This window comes from Primulina eburnea, chromosome 12 (genome assembly GCF_022965805.1).
Source record: "Primulina eburnea isolate SZY01 chromosome 12, ASM2296580v1, whole genome shotgun sequence".
Taxonomy (NCBI): Eukaryota; Viridiplantae; Streptophyta; class Magnoliopsida; order Lamiales; family Gesneriaceae; genus Primulina; species Primulina eburnea.
Window position 1 is genome coordinate 1,123,012 of NC_133112.1, and position 17,025 is coordinate 1,140,036.

Here is a 17,025-nt window from a genome sequence, read left to right on the forward strand (position 1 = left end):
ATTATGTTTGTGGGCCGTTTTTTATTCATGTCCGGGCTTCCACAATTCTCTGGGCCCCATATGGATACAAATTTTCCAACCCAATAATTAAATAGAGGCCCAACATTAAGATATTAATTGTCCAGACCACGTGTGTCACAGCAGTTAGCCGAAAGGCCCAAAACCTAAACCCTGTAATGGTCATGGGAGACGCTGAAATCTTGCTAGCGTCATCACCGAGGCATAAGCTGTTGGAACCACCGCAGCGGTGAGGAGCTGATACTGCACAAGTTATGCTCTTCTCCTCCAGATCTCGCCACCGTAGCCGGTCGCTTTCTTGCCGTCCCAATTTTCAATTTTCATGCACGCCCTATTGGCATTTTTTATGGAAGATGAATTTTGTAATATCTATTGATTTGGAAAAGAGTCGATGTAAATTGATTTAAGTTGCTGTGAGTTTGCAGCCACAAGTAGAAGTCAGTAGCTCCCTTGCAGAACCCATTGGGCCACTTGTCTCACATGGTGAGGGAACTCATATTGTTGGAGGAGGCCTTTCAGGCGATGTATACTTTTGGGAGGTGAATACAATCTAGTCTTCTGTATGATGCCTTTTTGAATTGCTTAAATGATTTTTGTTGCAATAGCTGTTTGGTCGTCTATTATGTTTCTTGCTCTATGTTATGCTATATCATTGAGGAAGGACGAATTGAGTGATCACAGAAACACTTAGTTATTGTCGATTGAGAAAATATGTATGTACTTCATTAAGCTAATTTTACCTAGTTAGAGATTGATTACTTATATTTGGATAAAGCAGCCTGGTTAGCTTCTCTTTAAACATTTGGTTCAGTAAATTTTTTATTCTTGTTCTTTTGCCTATTTGCATGTCAAAAGTTAAATTTTTAATGGTAGAACTGATTCTTAATTGTCTGACTGTGAAAGGAGTTTGCGACTTGGCTGGTTTCTAATTGTCCATATAGCATACTTTTGAACTTGATCGCTTTACAGTGCTGATGGATGTCTATTAGTTTCTGGATCAGAGGATGGCATTATTCGAGTTTGGGATACTAGAAGTCGAAATATTTTTCGTGTTTTTAGACACACAAAAGGTACTATTTTTTATGATGCTTGCTCTTTCAATTGATTACTTTACAATTTGCCTCACTTTTTAATTTCTCGACTCAATTCCTTATTTAATTTGACAAATTTCGCTGCCCCACTTGATGTATTTATGTTTGGCTGTGTGTAATGCAAGTCATGAGTCGTTTCTAATAGTTTCTTTTTAACTTTTGGAACCCTGTAAAAACTATATAAAAGCCACTGTTATGCTTCATTATTTACTGAGGAGGGATGCTTGGATGAGTACATTGATGATGTCTGCAATGGTTATTGATCCAGAGCTGGTTGCAAGCATTTTCTGAACAGATGACTGCTTTAACTGGGTGTTGTACAGTTGTAGTAATCATATTGTAGTTTTTGTCATTCTCGTGAGAACTCTATTTCTCTTGTTGCCATCTCAAATGTTATCCTTTTAACCAGTTGAATTGAATGTTCTTTCAATTTATTAGAGTATAAGGACGTTAAACTTGTACTTTTTGTCCTCGGCCTTGTGCAGGTCCAGTTAATAATGTTCTTGTCACCAGACAGCAACGATATATATTTTCCGAGACATCTAAAAAATTCGAAGCTTTAGCACTAGAAGAGGACACAGCTGGTTGTTTCCACCCAAACTAGAAAATTATGCTAGTACGCCAGAGGACAATGCCCGTGTTGAAGTTTATCTCAATCAACAACTCTGATCAATTCTTAGACTCACCGTACATTAGTGTTCAAACAATGGAGAATCGAATTAAAGAACTAGAGGTTTCACTTTCTTTTGATGGAAGTTTCCTCTTTATTACTTGCTTTGGCATCTAATTTATTTCTTTTTATGAGGACGGTACGTCTAGGTTATGAAATCGAATTGATGTATTATGTTTGATTTTTACTCATCTTCTGTGATGTAGTTTTCCGTCCGATGCTTTGAATTTAAAATCTTTGTGCATACATTTTCAAGTTATATTCTGAGGGGTAAGCATTTCATCATTTAGTTTTGCTTAGATTCTGTGTATCAGGAAATTTCTGCTTTCTAATTAAATTTTTTTCGTCTTATATTTTCATCTCGCTGCGTAATATAGGAATCATATGTCACTGAAATGAAATGTGGAGGTAAGATCACTCTTGACATTTCTCACTTTTGTTTCCCTGTTGCAGCGACAAGGTTCTTCAGTGGCTTCTGAAGTCGAATTAGAAAGGCTGAAAATTGAATAACCACAATCTGTTCAAATGAATCAACGATGGCAAAGATTGTGCAAGGAGCTACATCGATTTTGTGTCGAAGAGATTCCGGGTGGTAGTCTCATTGAAGGTGCCAAGAGTCCTCAGATATGAATGAATTTTCTTTGTTAAACTTGTTAATATTTAGGTACGTATTATCAAGTCAAAAAGTTTCCAAGCTCACCATGATCTCGAATGTCGAATCACTCTCTCATTTTTGGAGGGCATGATGGCACCTTTTAGAGTCCGCTACATGATTTTGGTGGTTTTCTTTCGGGGATGTATTTTTTGGACGATGAATGTAAGAGAACCATTGAGATACAGTCGTCCAAGTTGACTTTGTTGCAGCATAAATGGCATTGTTCCCGAGAATTTCCTATCTTTTTGGTACACCTGAAAATTACTCGATTCTTTTTCCAAGAAAAGAGTACTCCATGTTTTTCCAAGAGAAGAGTACTCCATGAAAATGGGAGATCGAGAATTTAAACCAAGCAACTAACTTTATACGTTCTAAATGTCACGCCGTTTCTCATTTGTGCAATTTGGTCCCAAGTCCATTGAATACGCCATCTTCTAGCATGATTACCTCGTCTTAGTCCCGGTTCGATCGAAAATGGCTTCTCAAAGTTACCAAGTCATAGATATTACTGCAACTTGCTAGAATAATAAAATACATTAAGAACCAAACCCCTTTCCAAGTTGGACCCAAGAAAGTCTCGTGGAAAGAAAGACAAATGGGAAAAAAGGGGACCACATCTGATTGACATATGGTAATAAATTTCGGCCTGCGATTTCCAACGAGAGAAGAAGAGTGTAGAGATAGGTGAGAAATTTTTTTTTAATAATCCTAACGTGGAAGTGAAATCAAAATGAAGTCATTCAATAAAAACATATAATAAGAAGATAACAGAATTAAAAAATTACAAAGTGGGGGAGAGAAGATAAGGTGATAATACAAAGTAACCCTCTGATTCTTTTATCCATTGAACCTCTTCTTGCAGGGATCATGACCCCTTTATTCACGTCTTGCTCAATAAAATACACTTTCTTTTTAATATTTATATTCTCAAGAACCAAGGGCATGAATGAGAGAGGGTGAAAAATTTTCAAAATGAAATGATGTTTGTACCTCATGCATTAGGGTTTGGACAGTGATTTGGTCGTAGGGTGGTGAATTTTATATTGTGTTTTGCAGAAAAGAAAAAGGAAGCAAACATCTCCCTTGAGAAACACATGTTTGTTGCATTAATTTATTCATTTATTTCTCTCTATCCTTTGCTCCCATCGCTCTGCAAATTTACAACTGTCTCTTAATGGCTCGATGAAACATAAATCTTGGTCCAAAATCAGAAATTTTTTTAAAAAAATTAAGATTTTGAATGTTTACCCAAAATTTTAATGAGAAAAACTAAAAAAAAAGAAAATTCAGACATAGCACATAAATTTTAAAACTATTGTGAAATCAGTCTAACATGTGAAGCCTTTTGATATTGTGCTGAATTCATAAAAGTCAAACTTTCCACCTATTTACCCTCATAAATTGTGTGCATTCAACCAACTTGGACAAGATTTGAGTATTTAATATTATGTTGCAGGCTTACTCGATTTCATATTTCATTTTTATATTTGAAGAGATAAGATTCCGTGGCACGAGCAAAATATATATTGCACCTACTAATAATAGTAGCAAATCTTATTTTTACTTGTCAATGTTAGTGATGTAGCAGGATCACAAATCATAGGATCGTGACATTGGAATTTTTTTATAAAAAAAGTTCATATTTCCTTAACTATCACATTATTATAATAACCATGATGATAATATACTGTTAATAACTGAATAGTACTTTTTTTTATTTCAAGTTTTTGGGTGTATTCTAGTTCAAATATCATAATGAATAATAACACCCAGAAGATATAGTTTGGTTGTGAGATATAAAAACAAATGACAATCAATTCTCACTTGTCGTTTAACATGATAAAATTTTGTCCCTTACCCAAAGGGTCGTCGTCTCAAGTTATTACCACTATTCATTATACATGCATCCGTTAGTTCATGTCCCTATCAATGTCAAATGCATATGTGTGTTCTTATACTTACTGTTTTTGTTGTGTTTGATATACCATATATGTAACATTATACTGTTTCTTTTAACACACATATACACACAGTATGTGTGTGTGTTTACAAGTTGAAATCACACTTTCCGTAGAATATGTTGTATTTGATTTGTTTTCCGAACATTGGTCCAAAGTCTAGATGATCACAGTCTGCAAATATAGCTAGATAGTCTGGAAGGTATGTTAAAGGCTTAAGTTGGAAGTCCGTTGGCTATAAGTCTAACAGCACATGAAACAGTTGGTGCAGTAATAAACCTGATCAATCCACCTCGAAGGGTGTGCCACCCTTCAAATTCTTTGAACAATACATGTATTTTGTTGAGGTGGGGGGTTATTTTATTTTAGGTGTATAAAATGAAAAAAATATACATATTTAATCTAAATTTTAAAATAGAAGATGGACGGACGTAACAATCATTTTCATATTATATGCTCTTATGTATTTAAAAACGCGTGTCATGGATTTCATCAATACCAAACTCTTCTTCGATTAAAATATATATTAAACAGCTGTATTAACACATGATAATCTGGAACAATGGGGTTTAAATGTGTCTCGTGATGGAATGAGTTGTCGGTGGTTGTCATCTCAAAGAAATGAAAAGGGTTTAATCTTTGCAAAATATGGATTTATCCTACAACGAGGCCGTCCTGATTTCATTGACGACGAGCGATGTCGAACGAACCCTTTCTTCGCTTTAGAAAGAATAAAATAGAAATGTGTACATAGTTTTTGAAAATTTTATGCTTAATATCCGTCAATCGGGACGACTTCGGGCTACATTCTTGGCTAGCAAATCAGTCCCAATAAATAAAATAAAAATAATGGCCCTTCTCTGATCAAACTAAATGAGCTTTTTTTTTAAACTGAAAATACATTACTAAATAAGTTAAAAATTAAAATTAAAATGAATTTAACTGGTAGAATAACCAGCAACGGGATCTAACTGTCGACCACCGGCTGTAGGGTGGTTCATTCATACAGGCTTCTGACTCCTGTCATGTGGGTGGGGTTTGTTTTACACTTGTTTAAAGAAACCAAAACTTTTAAGCCAAAGTTGGGACATATCAAATATATATGACTTGCCATTTTTTTCAAAAGTTGTAATATATAAGACTAAATGCTTTTTATTTTATAAAAAATTATAGTCTATGATAACGATAAAACTTTAATATTTCAAAATACTGAAGCATTATCTTTCCGTTGTTTTTTATTTATAAAATATAATTTCATGCATGTCATATTAATGTCCTAATTAAAGTGTACTTAAAAATTATATATCTATATAAACCACCATCATATCGGAAGCATTATGGCAACCAATAGAACAGTTGGTAGATTAGATCTCTGCAATCGGTACGGTGGGCCAAATTCTTGTTGATGTAGAGTGTTACATCTTCATCAGTACCCTTTCCCCCTTTCATGTTCTTTCGATTAAATACTGTAATTGTTTTTAAAATATCAAATTGTTAATGTAGTTTTAAATTTTATTATTAAAAAAATATTATAATTGTAAACTTTAAAATAATTCATCCTCAATAAATTTCTTCGAAAAGTTAAATTTTGAGGCTTGGGAGTTTTTTTAATATTTAAACATTTTTACCATGATACGTTATTTGCGGTGATTCAAACAATCAAACCTATACGTTGTTTGTAGACTTTCCTAAAGTAACATAAAACATTAGGACACATAGGTTAATTAACAATTCGAAGAGTTATTCATGCACCCCAATTTCGGACACTTGACGAATAACTTAGAAGATTAATCGATTAGAAAATGAAATAAATAAATTTTCCAAAAAACGTACAGAGAAAAAGTTCACCAACTTTAGGATAAACGAAATTATGCGCAATATAAAAATAAATAATCCCAAGTGGATGCTAGAGTGAGTTTCGTGTGAGATCGTCTCACGGATCTTAATTCGTGAGACGGGTCAATCCTACTCATATTCACAATAAAAAGTAATACTCTTAGCATAAAAAGTAACACTTTTTCATGGATGATCCAAATAAGATATCCGTCTCACAAATACGACTCGTGAGACCGTCTCACACAAGTTTTTGTCGTAGATACTATTATAATGGAGTACCACTTGTTATATATACCTTTCGCACCGGCTCAATTAGCCTGTTCCCAATAATCACTATTTTATTCCTTCTTCCCCCCTTAGCTTCGACATCTCTTCTTGAAAAACCTAACTAGTCTGCATCGCCCCAATTTCTGCTGAATTTGTCCGATAAATTTCTGAGTCCTCTCCGCCTTTATTTGCACGCTTCCTTTTTCCCTTTTTGGAACCTCATTTCTTGTCGATATTTGTACATACAAAGGAACTGAAACCCACCAGTTATGGATGCTGAATTCTTGAAATCTTCTGTTGAAGATCAGATGGAAATGATGCTGATGCAAATGGACAAACTTCCGGATTTTTCCGGGGCTTATGAGATCCCAATGATGGAATTCAGTAATCATCACGAAACCAGCAGTTTGGGGATCATGAGCAATAATTGTGATTCTGCTCTTGATAATTTACACGTCAACTCACCTGCTTTCATGAATCTACAACCCGGGAGTTCTTCATATTCCGACGGGTTTCACCAAGAATCGTCGTCTATGTTGCCGTTCCTGCAGCACAATTCAAGCTGCGAAGGGAGATGGAAAATGGGGGAATTTTCCGACGAAGCTGGGGATTCCCAGAAACGTAATTCAATGGCTGCGATGCGAGAAATGATCTTCAGAATCGCGGCGATGCAGCCTGTTCATATCGACCCCGAGTCCGTGAAGCCACCGAAGAGGAAGAATGTGAAGATATCGACGGACCCTCAAAGCGTGGCGGCGCGCCACCGCCGGGAGAGGATAAGCGAGCGGATTAGGATTCTTCAGAGACTTGTACCTGGCGGAACTAAAATGGACACTGCTTCTATGCTTGACGAGGCGATTCATTACGTTAAATTCTTGAAGAACCAAGTTCAGAATCTTGAAAGGGTGGCGGCGAATAGACCAGCTCCCGCGGATGCCGGAGTTGGATTCCCTGTGCCAATGTCTGGTGGAAATTACTTTCCGATTCCTGCAAAGGGTTACCACCGGTCAATGCCTCCCAATGTGCAGCATCCGCAAGATTCTTGATTTACAGAGAGATTTATGGAGACTAGTTTCTTAATTTCTCTCTTTCTTTATTTATTTTTCCCGTGTAAAAGTGCTTTAAATTCTTGCTTAACTGGGACGTGTTGTAAAGAAAAAGATGGTTCTTTTGTTATCATTTCCAAATAATGCCATGCACGCGTACACTATCCATCTTGGGAATAATATTACCACCTCGACCAACAAATTAATATTTAGGATATGATATTATATCACTAATAATTATAAAATTTTCAAAAAGTAGTTTGGACCTCGCAAGCTTAGAGATAGAACATGAATGTTTTATCAAATTAAGTTTTACGTGCTAAATTACATCTTTTGAAATTTGATTATTTGCACGTGACAAACATATCGGTAACCCCATGATTAGGGGAGTACGATATGTTCAATATTAATTCTATAGACAAACCAACACGTTGGAAAATGATTATATTAAATAAATAAATAATACGGCCACCAGGCTAATTAAAAAGTAATTATATTAAGTCAGCACCAAATCTTAAAGATGTGAATTATAAAAGTGCAATTAATTAAACGTTGTAATTTTCAGTATGGTGGGCTTACACTCCCATGTGCAAATTATCTTCACAGTATATATAGTGTACGTACTACTCGGAATATTGCCTCTAAATTAATATTAAACTTAGATATTTTTTCAGAATTCTTAGGTTTCCATGCTGGTACGTAGTAGTTGAATTGGGATCATTTATCGTATCTCGGACCATCTCCAATCCAAACGTAATTTTAGTGTTTCATTCCCCAACCCAGCGCTATTGCAAAGACACATTATGGCAACACGGTAGCGACATTGTCAAAATATTTATTTATTTTTAAATAAATTGTGTTTTTAAATTAGATTTTATTTCTTGTAATGGTTAATTATAAAGTTTATTAATGATTTTAAGTTTCAGTAATCTGATTAGATTATTTCTATAAACTTGTAACTTTTTTTAAAATAAATTTTATAAATAATTATTTAATATTTGACCTAATTAAGGTAATTGTTTAAATAAATTTATTTAGTTATTTAAATTAACTAATTCATCATTTCAATTAATTTCACAATACAAATGAATTAAACATAAAATCATTTTTAAAAACATTAATTATCTTAATTATGTAGTTACAATTTAATTCATCATTTTTCAAAAAATATATCAATTAAGTTAATTAAAACTTATATATTTTTATTTCATATATATATATGTGTGTGTGTGTGTGTGTTGATATATTGTACACACATTGTGTCGCCTATGTGAGCATCATTGAGGTGTAGCTCATCTATTAGATATGATGAAACATATATCAAAATTGTACATCCAATAAGTGAGTGTCACATCAGCAGTGTTCACATAAATGTGCACGATGAGTATACAACATATAAAAATTGGATCTTGTTCCATGGGAGATGGGGTTTTCGATTATGAATTAATACAAAATTGATGAAGATGAATGTGCATTAAAACAAGCAGAATAGGGACCATTAATGTTGCACTCGGTAGGGATTTGAATGGCACACTTGCTCCTTAAACAAGCAACTTGTAGGTCCATTTTGAACTATACACAATGTACAATGTCTAGATCAAACGTCAGTTTCTGGGCAAAAACATCACTTCATTATCGAACTTTCACAATATCGAATTATGAATTTATAAATCTTAACTTCTAAAGAACTGCGGATACAATTTAATTTACAACTTCGCTAGCTTGTCTTTACTTTGCTTGCAATAAGGATACTCCATTAACGTCAATGTGCATATAGTTTGATTCGTTGGATGAGAGATAATAAAGGATATGTCATATAAGAATGATAAATCTATAACTATATATATATATATATATATATATATATATATATATATATAACTATATATATATATATATATATATATATATATATATATATATATATATATATTATTTCATTAGCATCCTATTGTTAATAAAAATCTAGCAATCATTATGAATAAACTATGCAAGATTTATAAGGAATTTCTCGCCAAAGGGTTGGTTGTTTCATAAAGCAGGATGAAATTTGGTGGTGTTCGTGTCTTACGAATCATGCTTTTATTAAAGCCATTTATTCCTTTCATCCAACAGAAATAAAATAAAATAAAATCTCGATGCAATCCAATAAAAATCTTGGAACATTGAACAACTATATATATGTATGTATATATATATAAAGATATTCAGAAGAAAGCATTTCACTTCAAGGGGAAATCCCATGTGGGAAATTCAATGAATCCCCAGCATCTTGTGATGGGAATGCCGCCCTGTCAACTGTTAATTAAGCATAGACTTTTTTCTCCAATGTACAATGAATCTTTTGTATGTATAATAACATAAACTTGCTTCTTTTAATATAACCATTTCCATATTTAAAATATCAGATATTAGATGTATTTAGTATTTTAAAAGAAAAATATGCATATATATATTATATTATGTCTTGGTCTAAAAATGCATTTTATGCTATCTAATATCTTTGTAATATCTGGAGGAAAAGAGGGACATAAAAAGTGTTCTAAAAAACATGCAAGTGGCCCAATGTTTACGGTTTTTTCCCCTAAAATATACACATACACCTTACATATATCTACAAATAAATATATTTATGCAGTGCTCATGTCTCAAGTGTGTCCAGTACAGTCTTGATTGATTTTATTGATATTTAATTAATTTACAGAAAATAATTTAATGGACGTATGAAAATGAATGAAATAACATTGATGTTATATATAACTTTATGGTTGATTTGAAATTTTAGTGGGACGTCTTGTACTACAGAAAAAGACATTAAATTAATATCTCGTGAGCACTAAATTCTTCATCCTTTGTCCTTTGTTCTAGGTGGTCTGAATCGGAATCGATATTTAGAAACCTTGTCCACATGCTGTTTCTGAAATGTGTCGAATAATACACAAGTTCAATTTTATTGCATGGCTTTCGCGCAACAGTGTATTGATACGTCTTATATCCTTTGGTCTACCAAATTGTTTCAGTCTAGTTATGTGTTCTATCGAGAATGCAAACAGTCTCACATTGAAAATATACGAGAAAGATCATTGGTTAATAAGATATGATAATACATTGGTATGAAATATTTTTAGTAAAGTACAAAAATAAATTTATGAGAGTTTAAATAAAAGTGAACAATATCATACAATTATGGAGATATTTAACTTCTATTGTACACCGTGTTCAAATCTTTTGGGCTTCAAATCTGAGCGATTCACATTTTTTGGTTTGTATTTTCTCTATCCATTTTAATTTATTGGGAGGAAAAAATATGGTGTATTCCTTGATTTGATACAAAGCAAGTCCTTGAATTGAACTTCGCATAATTGAACATTGCACAAATATTTTGGTAAAGGCCAAAATGCACCCTGAACTAGTGCGGCTAAGCCCTGGAACGGATTTTGGTCGATTTTAATAACAACTTGAGCCAACAATTTTGGTGAAGTAAAAATAATATGGAGTGTTGCTTGCGCCAATCCGTAACACATTCACCATTAGCTACCATTATTCCCACAATAGCATGAGAATATTAGTTTCTTAGGTCATCTACAACCCAAAACTCTATTTTAAAAAAAATTATTTTAAAATCGTGCAGTTTATGCATCAAATACAATATCTATCTCCAACTCATCTACTTCAAATCTTACTCTAAAAAAGAATATTATTTTTATTTGATTTATTAAATTTTTATTCACTGATAGATGAATTTTGACCGGTAGATACGTTTGGACTGATAGATGAGTTTTGACTGATAGATATGTTTAGACTAAATCTATTTAAATTTTTTTAAAAAAATATATGAACTATTTAAAATTTAATTAAATAAAATATAGGTCGAGTTCTTTGTTTGGATCGAGTTGGACCCACTCTTCAGATCTTGGTCGAGCTCGACCCAAGACTGAAAACCTTGACCCAGGTAGGTCGAGGCCAGTGGGTCGAGCTCTTCACAAGGTGAAGAGCTCAACCAACTCTTCTTTTTTTTTTTAAGGTGAGTGGGTCGAGCTTTTGTTAAGAGCTCGACCAACTCTTTTTTTTTTTTTTAAGGTGAGTGGGTCGAGTTCTTGTGAAGAGCTCGACCCACTCATTTTTTCGATCGACTCTTACTTTTTGTATTTAAATTTTTTTCTTTTTTTAAATATCTAATTATTAAATTAATATAAGTATATCATATTATTTATATCTTATTATATAAATAATATTTATAGATTTTAATATAAATATTTATAATTAAAAAATTAAATAAATAAAAAACTTAAAAAAAAAAACTCCTTTACTCCAAATTTGGCGCAGGGAAATGGAGCTGAGCTGTTCTGCAAAATAATCCATTGAAGGAAACCCCATCATCTAAATAGCGTGAAGTTTCGATGCTGGCATTGGAGCTCGACATTTGGAGACATTTTGACTTTAAGTATAAAGAATACTTGGGAATTACATCTATAATATATTTATTGAAAAAATGAGGTCATTTTTGTTTATTCATTATAAACAACTAAACACTTTCTGTGGAAGTTGATAATGATTAATACAATCTAAATGTCAAGTACTGAAAGCATATTTAAAACTATTTTTTTTGGGGCCTCGCTAAGCATTCAAATATAGAGTACAAGGCAAACTCACACCAGCCTGGATCTTGAACAAGGGTTAATACATAAATTGTATGTGAATGGATCTCTTAGTCACTTCTTGATAAATGTCTGAGACAATATATATACTTACAATAAGACATACAACCACAACGATTCCAAGTTAAACCTCGGTAACAAATGTTTAGCGCGTTGTGATAATTATCATGGCCCGAATATTATCGAAAGGATCTAAAATGCATGACAAGTAAAGCAACCACTTAATGAACCTATTTGACGAGTTCTTCGAAATGATAATGCCTTGACAGAAGGCCTTTCAACCTGATGAGACTGGTTCGTGATCGTCAAGCTTCTCATATTCTGAGCCTTCTTCTGTGCTGATCTCAGTTTGTTCATAATTTTGTCCATAGAAGATGACCTCTTCTTCTCCAACTTCATCTAAACCATGTTCAAAAGTTAATACATTGATGTCTATGTTGATGTAAAGCATAATGGTCATCATTTTACATTCCCAGTAGTTCATGTGCTAAGTGATGTGAATTGGGGAAAAACTCTACGTTGGTTTCTATTTTAAACTTCTCACAAGAATGACTGGATACTATGCGCTTAAAGTTTTTTTTCTTGTCAGCCAACGAAAATCAAGTGAAAATTTGTAGTCAACACAAATGAAGCTGCAAATTGAGCTTTATGACAGCCACCGAGTGAGGGAAAGCTTGAAATTACCTCTAGTTTCCTTATAGCAGCTTCAGCTTTTGCTTTTTGCAAATTCTCCCATGCAGTAATTCTGGCTTCTTCCCTCTGAATCCTGAAAGTGGTAGCAACAATAAATTGCATATGCACTGAGCACCCTTTGCTATGATAGATATATTTATATGCATACTTGTAATTGTGACGAGCAAAAGAAAAGGAAAGAGTTGAATAAGATTACGTAGAAATACACTTAGATGTCTCAATCGAAACTTCCCAAGTAGCAGAGCCAATGTTTACAGCTTTTCTTTTCCAGTCATTTATATAGCCACCGCCCCTCTTAGAATTCTTACTCCTATTCTTTTTGGACCACCTTGTCATGGTGACTGGTTCATCAACCGGCACATCCCTGATCTCTGGTTTGGAGGCATGCGTACTTTCAAATTCTGCAAGGGGTAATATAGGAGTTGCAAGAGAGAAGGATGATCTCCTCTCGGATGAGGAGTGGATACTACTCTCTGGACTCATTTGAGTGGCCATGTCCCGCCTCGAAATATCGCGTGATATATTGTTGGACGAATCTTCAAAACCATTACACTTCCCATTTACATGGATATATAGCAATATATAAAGTGATAATCAATCAAATACCAACTACAAGACGAGAGGATCGACAGAGAAAACAAGGTTGGTTTATACAATATATCTTTTGCAATATGAATTTCAAATGTATTTATGTATAACCAGAATGCGTTTAAGTGCATCCGATGGCATATGATAAAAGGAAAAGGTTTGCCTTAGAGTAGCACAAAATAACCGAGAAATCAATTTTATACCTTGGAGTCTGGGCAATGATGATTGGTTTATCATTTCTGAACATCCGTGTATGCTAACAGACCTTGCCATACAAGGCTCTGTCCCTATAAGAAAGTTCGCATTACCATCAGAACCAGCATTTCGAATCCACAAGCCATCCGCAGCCAACACTCCGGCCGAAAATGGCGAGTTTGCAATTAGCTTCGCTGTATTCCCTCCTGCAGGCATAGGTGCAGAGGGAGAAAACATCTGATAGTAAGCAACACCTGGAGGCCCAAGTGGCCCACTCTTTGATCTGGGACGTCTCCGTGGCTGATGAGTGGAAGCCCTTATAGAACCATCGCCAGAGACAGGACTAAAAATCCACCTTTCTGCATCTTCCCATTTTGAAGGCAAGGTCCTTCCATTACTGTAAGAAAACAATGCATTATTTACAGTCCTCTTATTCGCATTGGTATGAGATGGAATCCGTTCAGAACTCCATCCTTTCTGAATCCTCATACTTGGGTGCCGGTAATTAGGTGTGCCAGGACTCGGGAATGCGCTGGTCCTTCGAGTTGCAGCAAACTGTTTTTTCATCACACCAACCCGTGGCGAAGAGGAGTTCGCAGAATTACCCACGGAAATGTTGAGATCCAGAGAAGCAGTTCTGCGATATGATTTGTTCAATAACCCTTCAGATCTCAACCTTCTGTCTTGACATTCTAATCAAATTAACCCACCAAGAAAGGGCACTAAATTAATGAACATAAAAGATGCATTTTTATTTACACGAGGAATTATAATGCATTGATCGTGATACCTTTAAGGGCTCGAGAGAACGAATTTCTTGCAGACACTATAGCCAGATTTTCATCCTCTGTAGTCTCTGCCTCACTGCTATCTAATATTTGAACTGAGTACACATCATATTTGAACAAAACAAAGTAAGTATTCCGATCCATGGTTGAATTTCGCACCAAATCTTGTTACCATTCAAAATACATCAGTATCTGGTCAAAAGCCAGCTAATCTAGCGTCCAAATTCAAGCAAAAAGGGAAAACAGTACCTTTAGTCTTTCCTTTCCTACTGAGGTTAACATTATTATTGTATACTAGTTTCGGCTTTTTTGGATCTAGATCTGGACCACTCAAATCCTCAGCCAGTTCATGCCCTGTCAAATGCTGTTTCAAATCAAAGATTTCAACTTCCAGTTCATTGATTGAACTCAAATGCTAAAATTCAAAACCCGCGTCTAGAATTCCAGTTCATAGATTATTTAACCATTTACACCAACTACAACCAGCGAGTTTTCCGCTTCACGTTTACGTCTCGACAGCATTCTCACTTTTCAAATGTTGACCAATTGGAAAAGACAAAACCAATTCTATTTATCGAACATGTGTGCATGAAAGGAAGGCAAACAAAGTACGTATCGAGGATCTAAACATAATGCAATTTTACCAGTGTCAAGTACATTGAACAAGTACATATATTTCTTAGAATGCAAGGGGGCAAAGAAAATGTAACGAGAACTGGAGAAAAAGATCAGCATTACTTGAGAAACTTCAGAAGCGGGAGAATCTTGATCAGGCGCATCAGATGTAAAAGAACAGCGCTCCACACTACCAGAAGCAGAAGAGAAGAGGCTGAAGTTTGATTCGGCATTAAAAATGAAAGAATTCGGGCTCACATGTCGGGCTCTGAAGCCCGATCCCGATTCTTGAATACCTGTTCCTGGCATTCTCAAGAAAAAGGCCAAGTCTGCAAATAATCCATGTTAACATAAAAATCGTGTCTTTGTCACCTGCTTTTTAGCTCATGGATGAACATAAATAATCCGTGTTGTTTTCGAGTTTGATGGGATAAAAGGAAGGTCCCGTGTTGTCTCCATCAAATCATGATTGTCTGTAAACAAAAGTTTTGATTGGGTTTTGATCTATTTTTCAGGGGGCGTGGCTGGGAAAAAGTGTGACTGCATTGTGGAGGATTCTTTGGCATAGATTGCGGAAAAGCGAAATTTGGAAATAAATAAAATTGTCGAATTAAATAGGAATAATTATCCCTGCACCGTGTTTGGAAACTGTCACAGGAGCGATTCCAAGTCTATGCAACACATAAAAAAAAAAATTAAAATTCCTCTAGGACTTATTTGTTTTTCATGTAGATTAAAAAATCATCGAAAATATAAAGTTTTTAAACAAACAATTTATTTTGTTTTCGCTTAATTCATTAAAAAAGTATTCATAGATTTTTCAAAATTAATTTAACAGAGATATGTTCGTAAAAATTTAATAAGATTCTAATAAATATAAAAACGATCAATTATATATTTATGACAATAGAAAAAAATGAACCCTATGTAAAAAAGTATAAATATATTCAATCATCTAATGTCCTCATAAGTCAAAATGTTGTGCTCTTCTATGCTATGGCAAATGGGTTGGGATGATTAAGAGAGATAAAATACAATACTTTATGGTCTCCAACGCAAATTTAAGCCAACTTTCTACATTAATTCCATACTTTTGAATCCATTCTTGTATTTTTTCCACGCATTAAACCTAAGAGATGGCTTCATAGATTATATTGGTCATAGATGGTTTCAAGAGATCACCCCACACCGGGTCGGCCGGCTACGCGCGTGTTTCATCGAGATCCACTCTATCAGGGCATTCCCCTTTCGAAAAATTTCCGGTACCTCTTAAGACCCAAACTTGAAACTAATAAATAAGATTTTTTTTGGTACATTTTTCAACGTGAGACATCTCTCACATCTTTTCATTCATCATTCACCATTTATCCAACGTTAACTTGTCTGAAAGAGCAAATTAATGAACATCACGTTTCTGCCATTTGCAATATCTTTAATGTTAAAAAGAACAATATTTATTTATGTAAGAATAGAAATAAACATAAAGTTGAATTCCTACAATCAATGTGAAAGCATCCGATGTTGACATTTTTATTCAAGACGATAGAAATGGCATCACATGGTGCCAAATATTACATTAATGCAATATGTAACTAAACAAGTATTATATGATAAATGTGGAATAAATCCATTTCCAACAGCACATAATGGGGTTATGATCTTGAAATTAATTAACTAATTTTGTAATAGCCCAATCAGTCCTTTCCAATCAATTATAGCCCAAACCCATAGGCCCAGCATAGGTGGTTAATATGTAAGATTTATTGGGCTGGGTTCTTTTTAAACGGGCCGAGCTTGGATTGGATCTAAATCTAACTGTGATTCTATACACACTCGATTATGTCAAATTCGAACGGGTGACAGACAACAAGATTATATAACAAGCATAGAGTAGAAAACACCAAACCACACAAACAAACAAAAATTAACAAATAGGTCTCTTGTGAA

At 34.3% G+C, this 17,025-nt stretch overlaps 2 protein-coding genes and 1 long non-coding RNA gene across 5 annotated transcripts; 2 read left to right on the forward strand and 1 right to left on the reverse strand.

Moving 5' to 3' along the window:
• The first annotated feature begins 313 nt into the window (after nucleotides 1-313).
• On the forward strand, nucleotides 314-2,683 carry LOC140808300 (uncharacterized). Of its 3 annotated transcripts, none has more exons than XR_012112858.1 (4): nucleotides 314-557; nucleotides 922-1,088; nucleotides 1,595-1,842; nucleotides 2,233-2,683. It is a non-coding gene; the product is annotated as an uncharacterized lncRNA (long non-coding RNA). The 3 variants fall into 3 exon arrangements; XR_012112857.1 differs by having other exon boundaries at nucleotides 988-1,088; nucleotides 2,233-2,682; XR_012112859.1 differs by having other exon boundaries at nucleotides 1,020-1,088; nucleotides 2,233-2,682.
• A 3,877-nt stretch (nucleotides 2,684-6,560) lies between these two features.
• Nucleotides 6,561-7,629, forward strand: LOC140808077 (transcription factor HEC1-like). Its single transcript, XM_073165099.1, has one exon. The coding sequence runs from the start codon at nucleotides 6,765-6,767 to the stop codon at nucleotides 7,539-7,541; it is 777 nt and encodes a 258-aa protein (XP_073021200.1). The 5' UTR covers nucleotides 6,561-6,764; the 3' UTR covers nucleotides 7,542-7,629.
• A 4,574-nt stretch (nucleotides 7,630-12,203) lies between these two features.
• LOC140808161 (uncharacterized) lies at nucleotides 12,204-15,642 on the reverse strand. The gene is made up of 7 exons (XM_073165208.1): nucleotides 15,202-15,642; nucleotides 14,713-14,827; nucleotides 14,466-14,558; nucleotides 13,684-14,367; nucleotides 13,089-13,428; nucleotides 12,884-12,965; nucleotides 12,204-12,598 (listed from the first exon to the last, which is right to left on the reverse strand). Exons 1-7 carry the CDS (start codon nucleotides 15,385-15,387, stop codon nucleotides 12,392-12,394), a joined length of 1,707 nt encoding a protein of 568 aa, XP_073021309.1. The 5' UTR covers nucleotides 15,388-15,642; the 3' UTR covers nucleotides 12,204-12,391.
• Nucleotides 15,643-17,025: the final 1,383 nt, after the last annotated feature.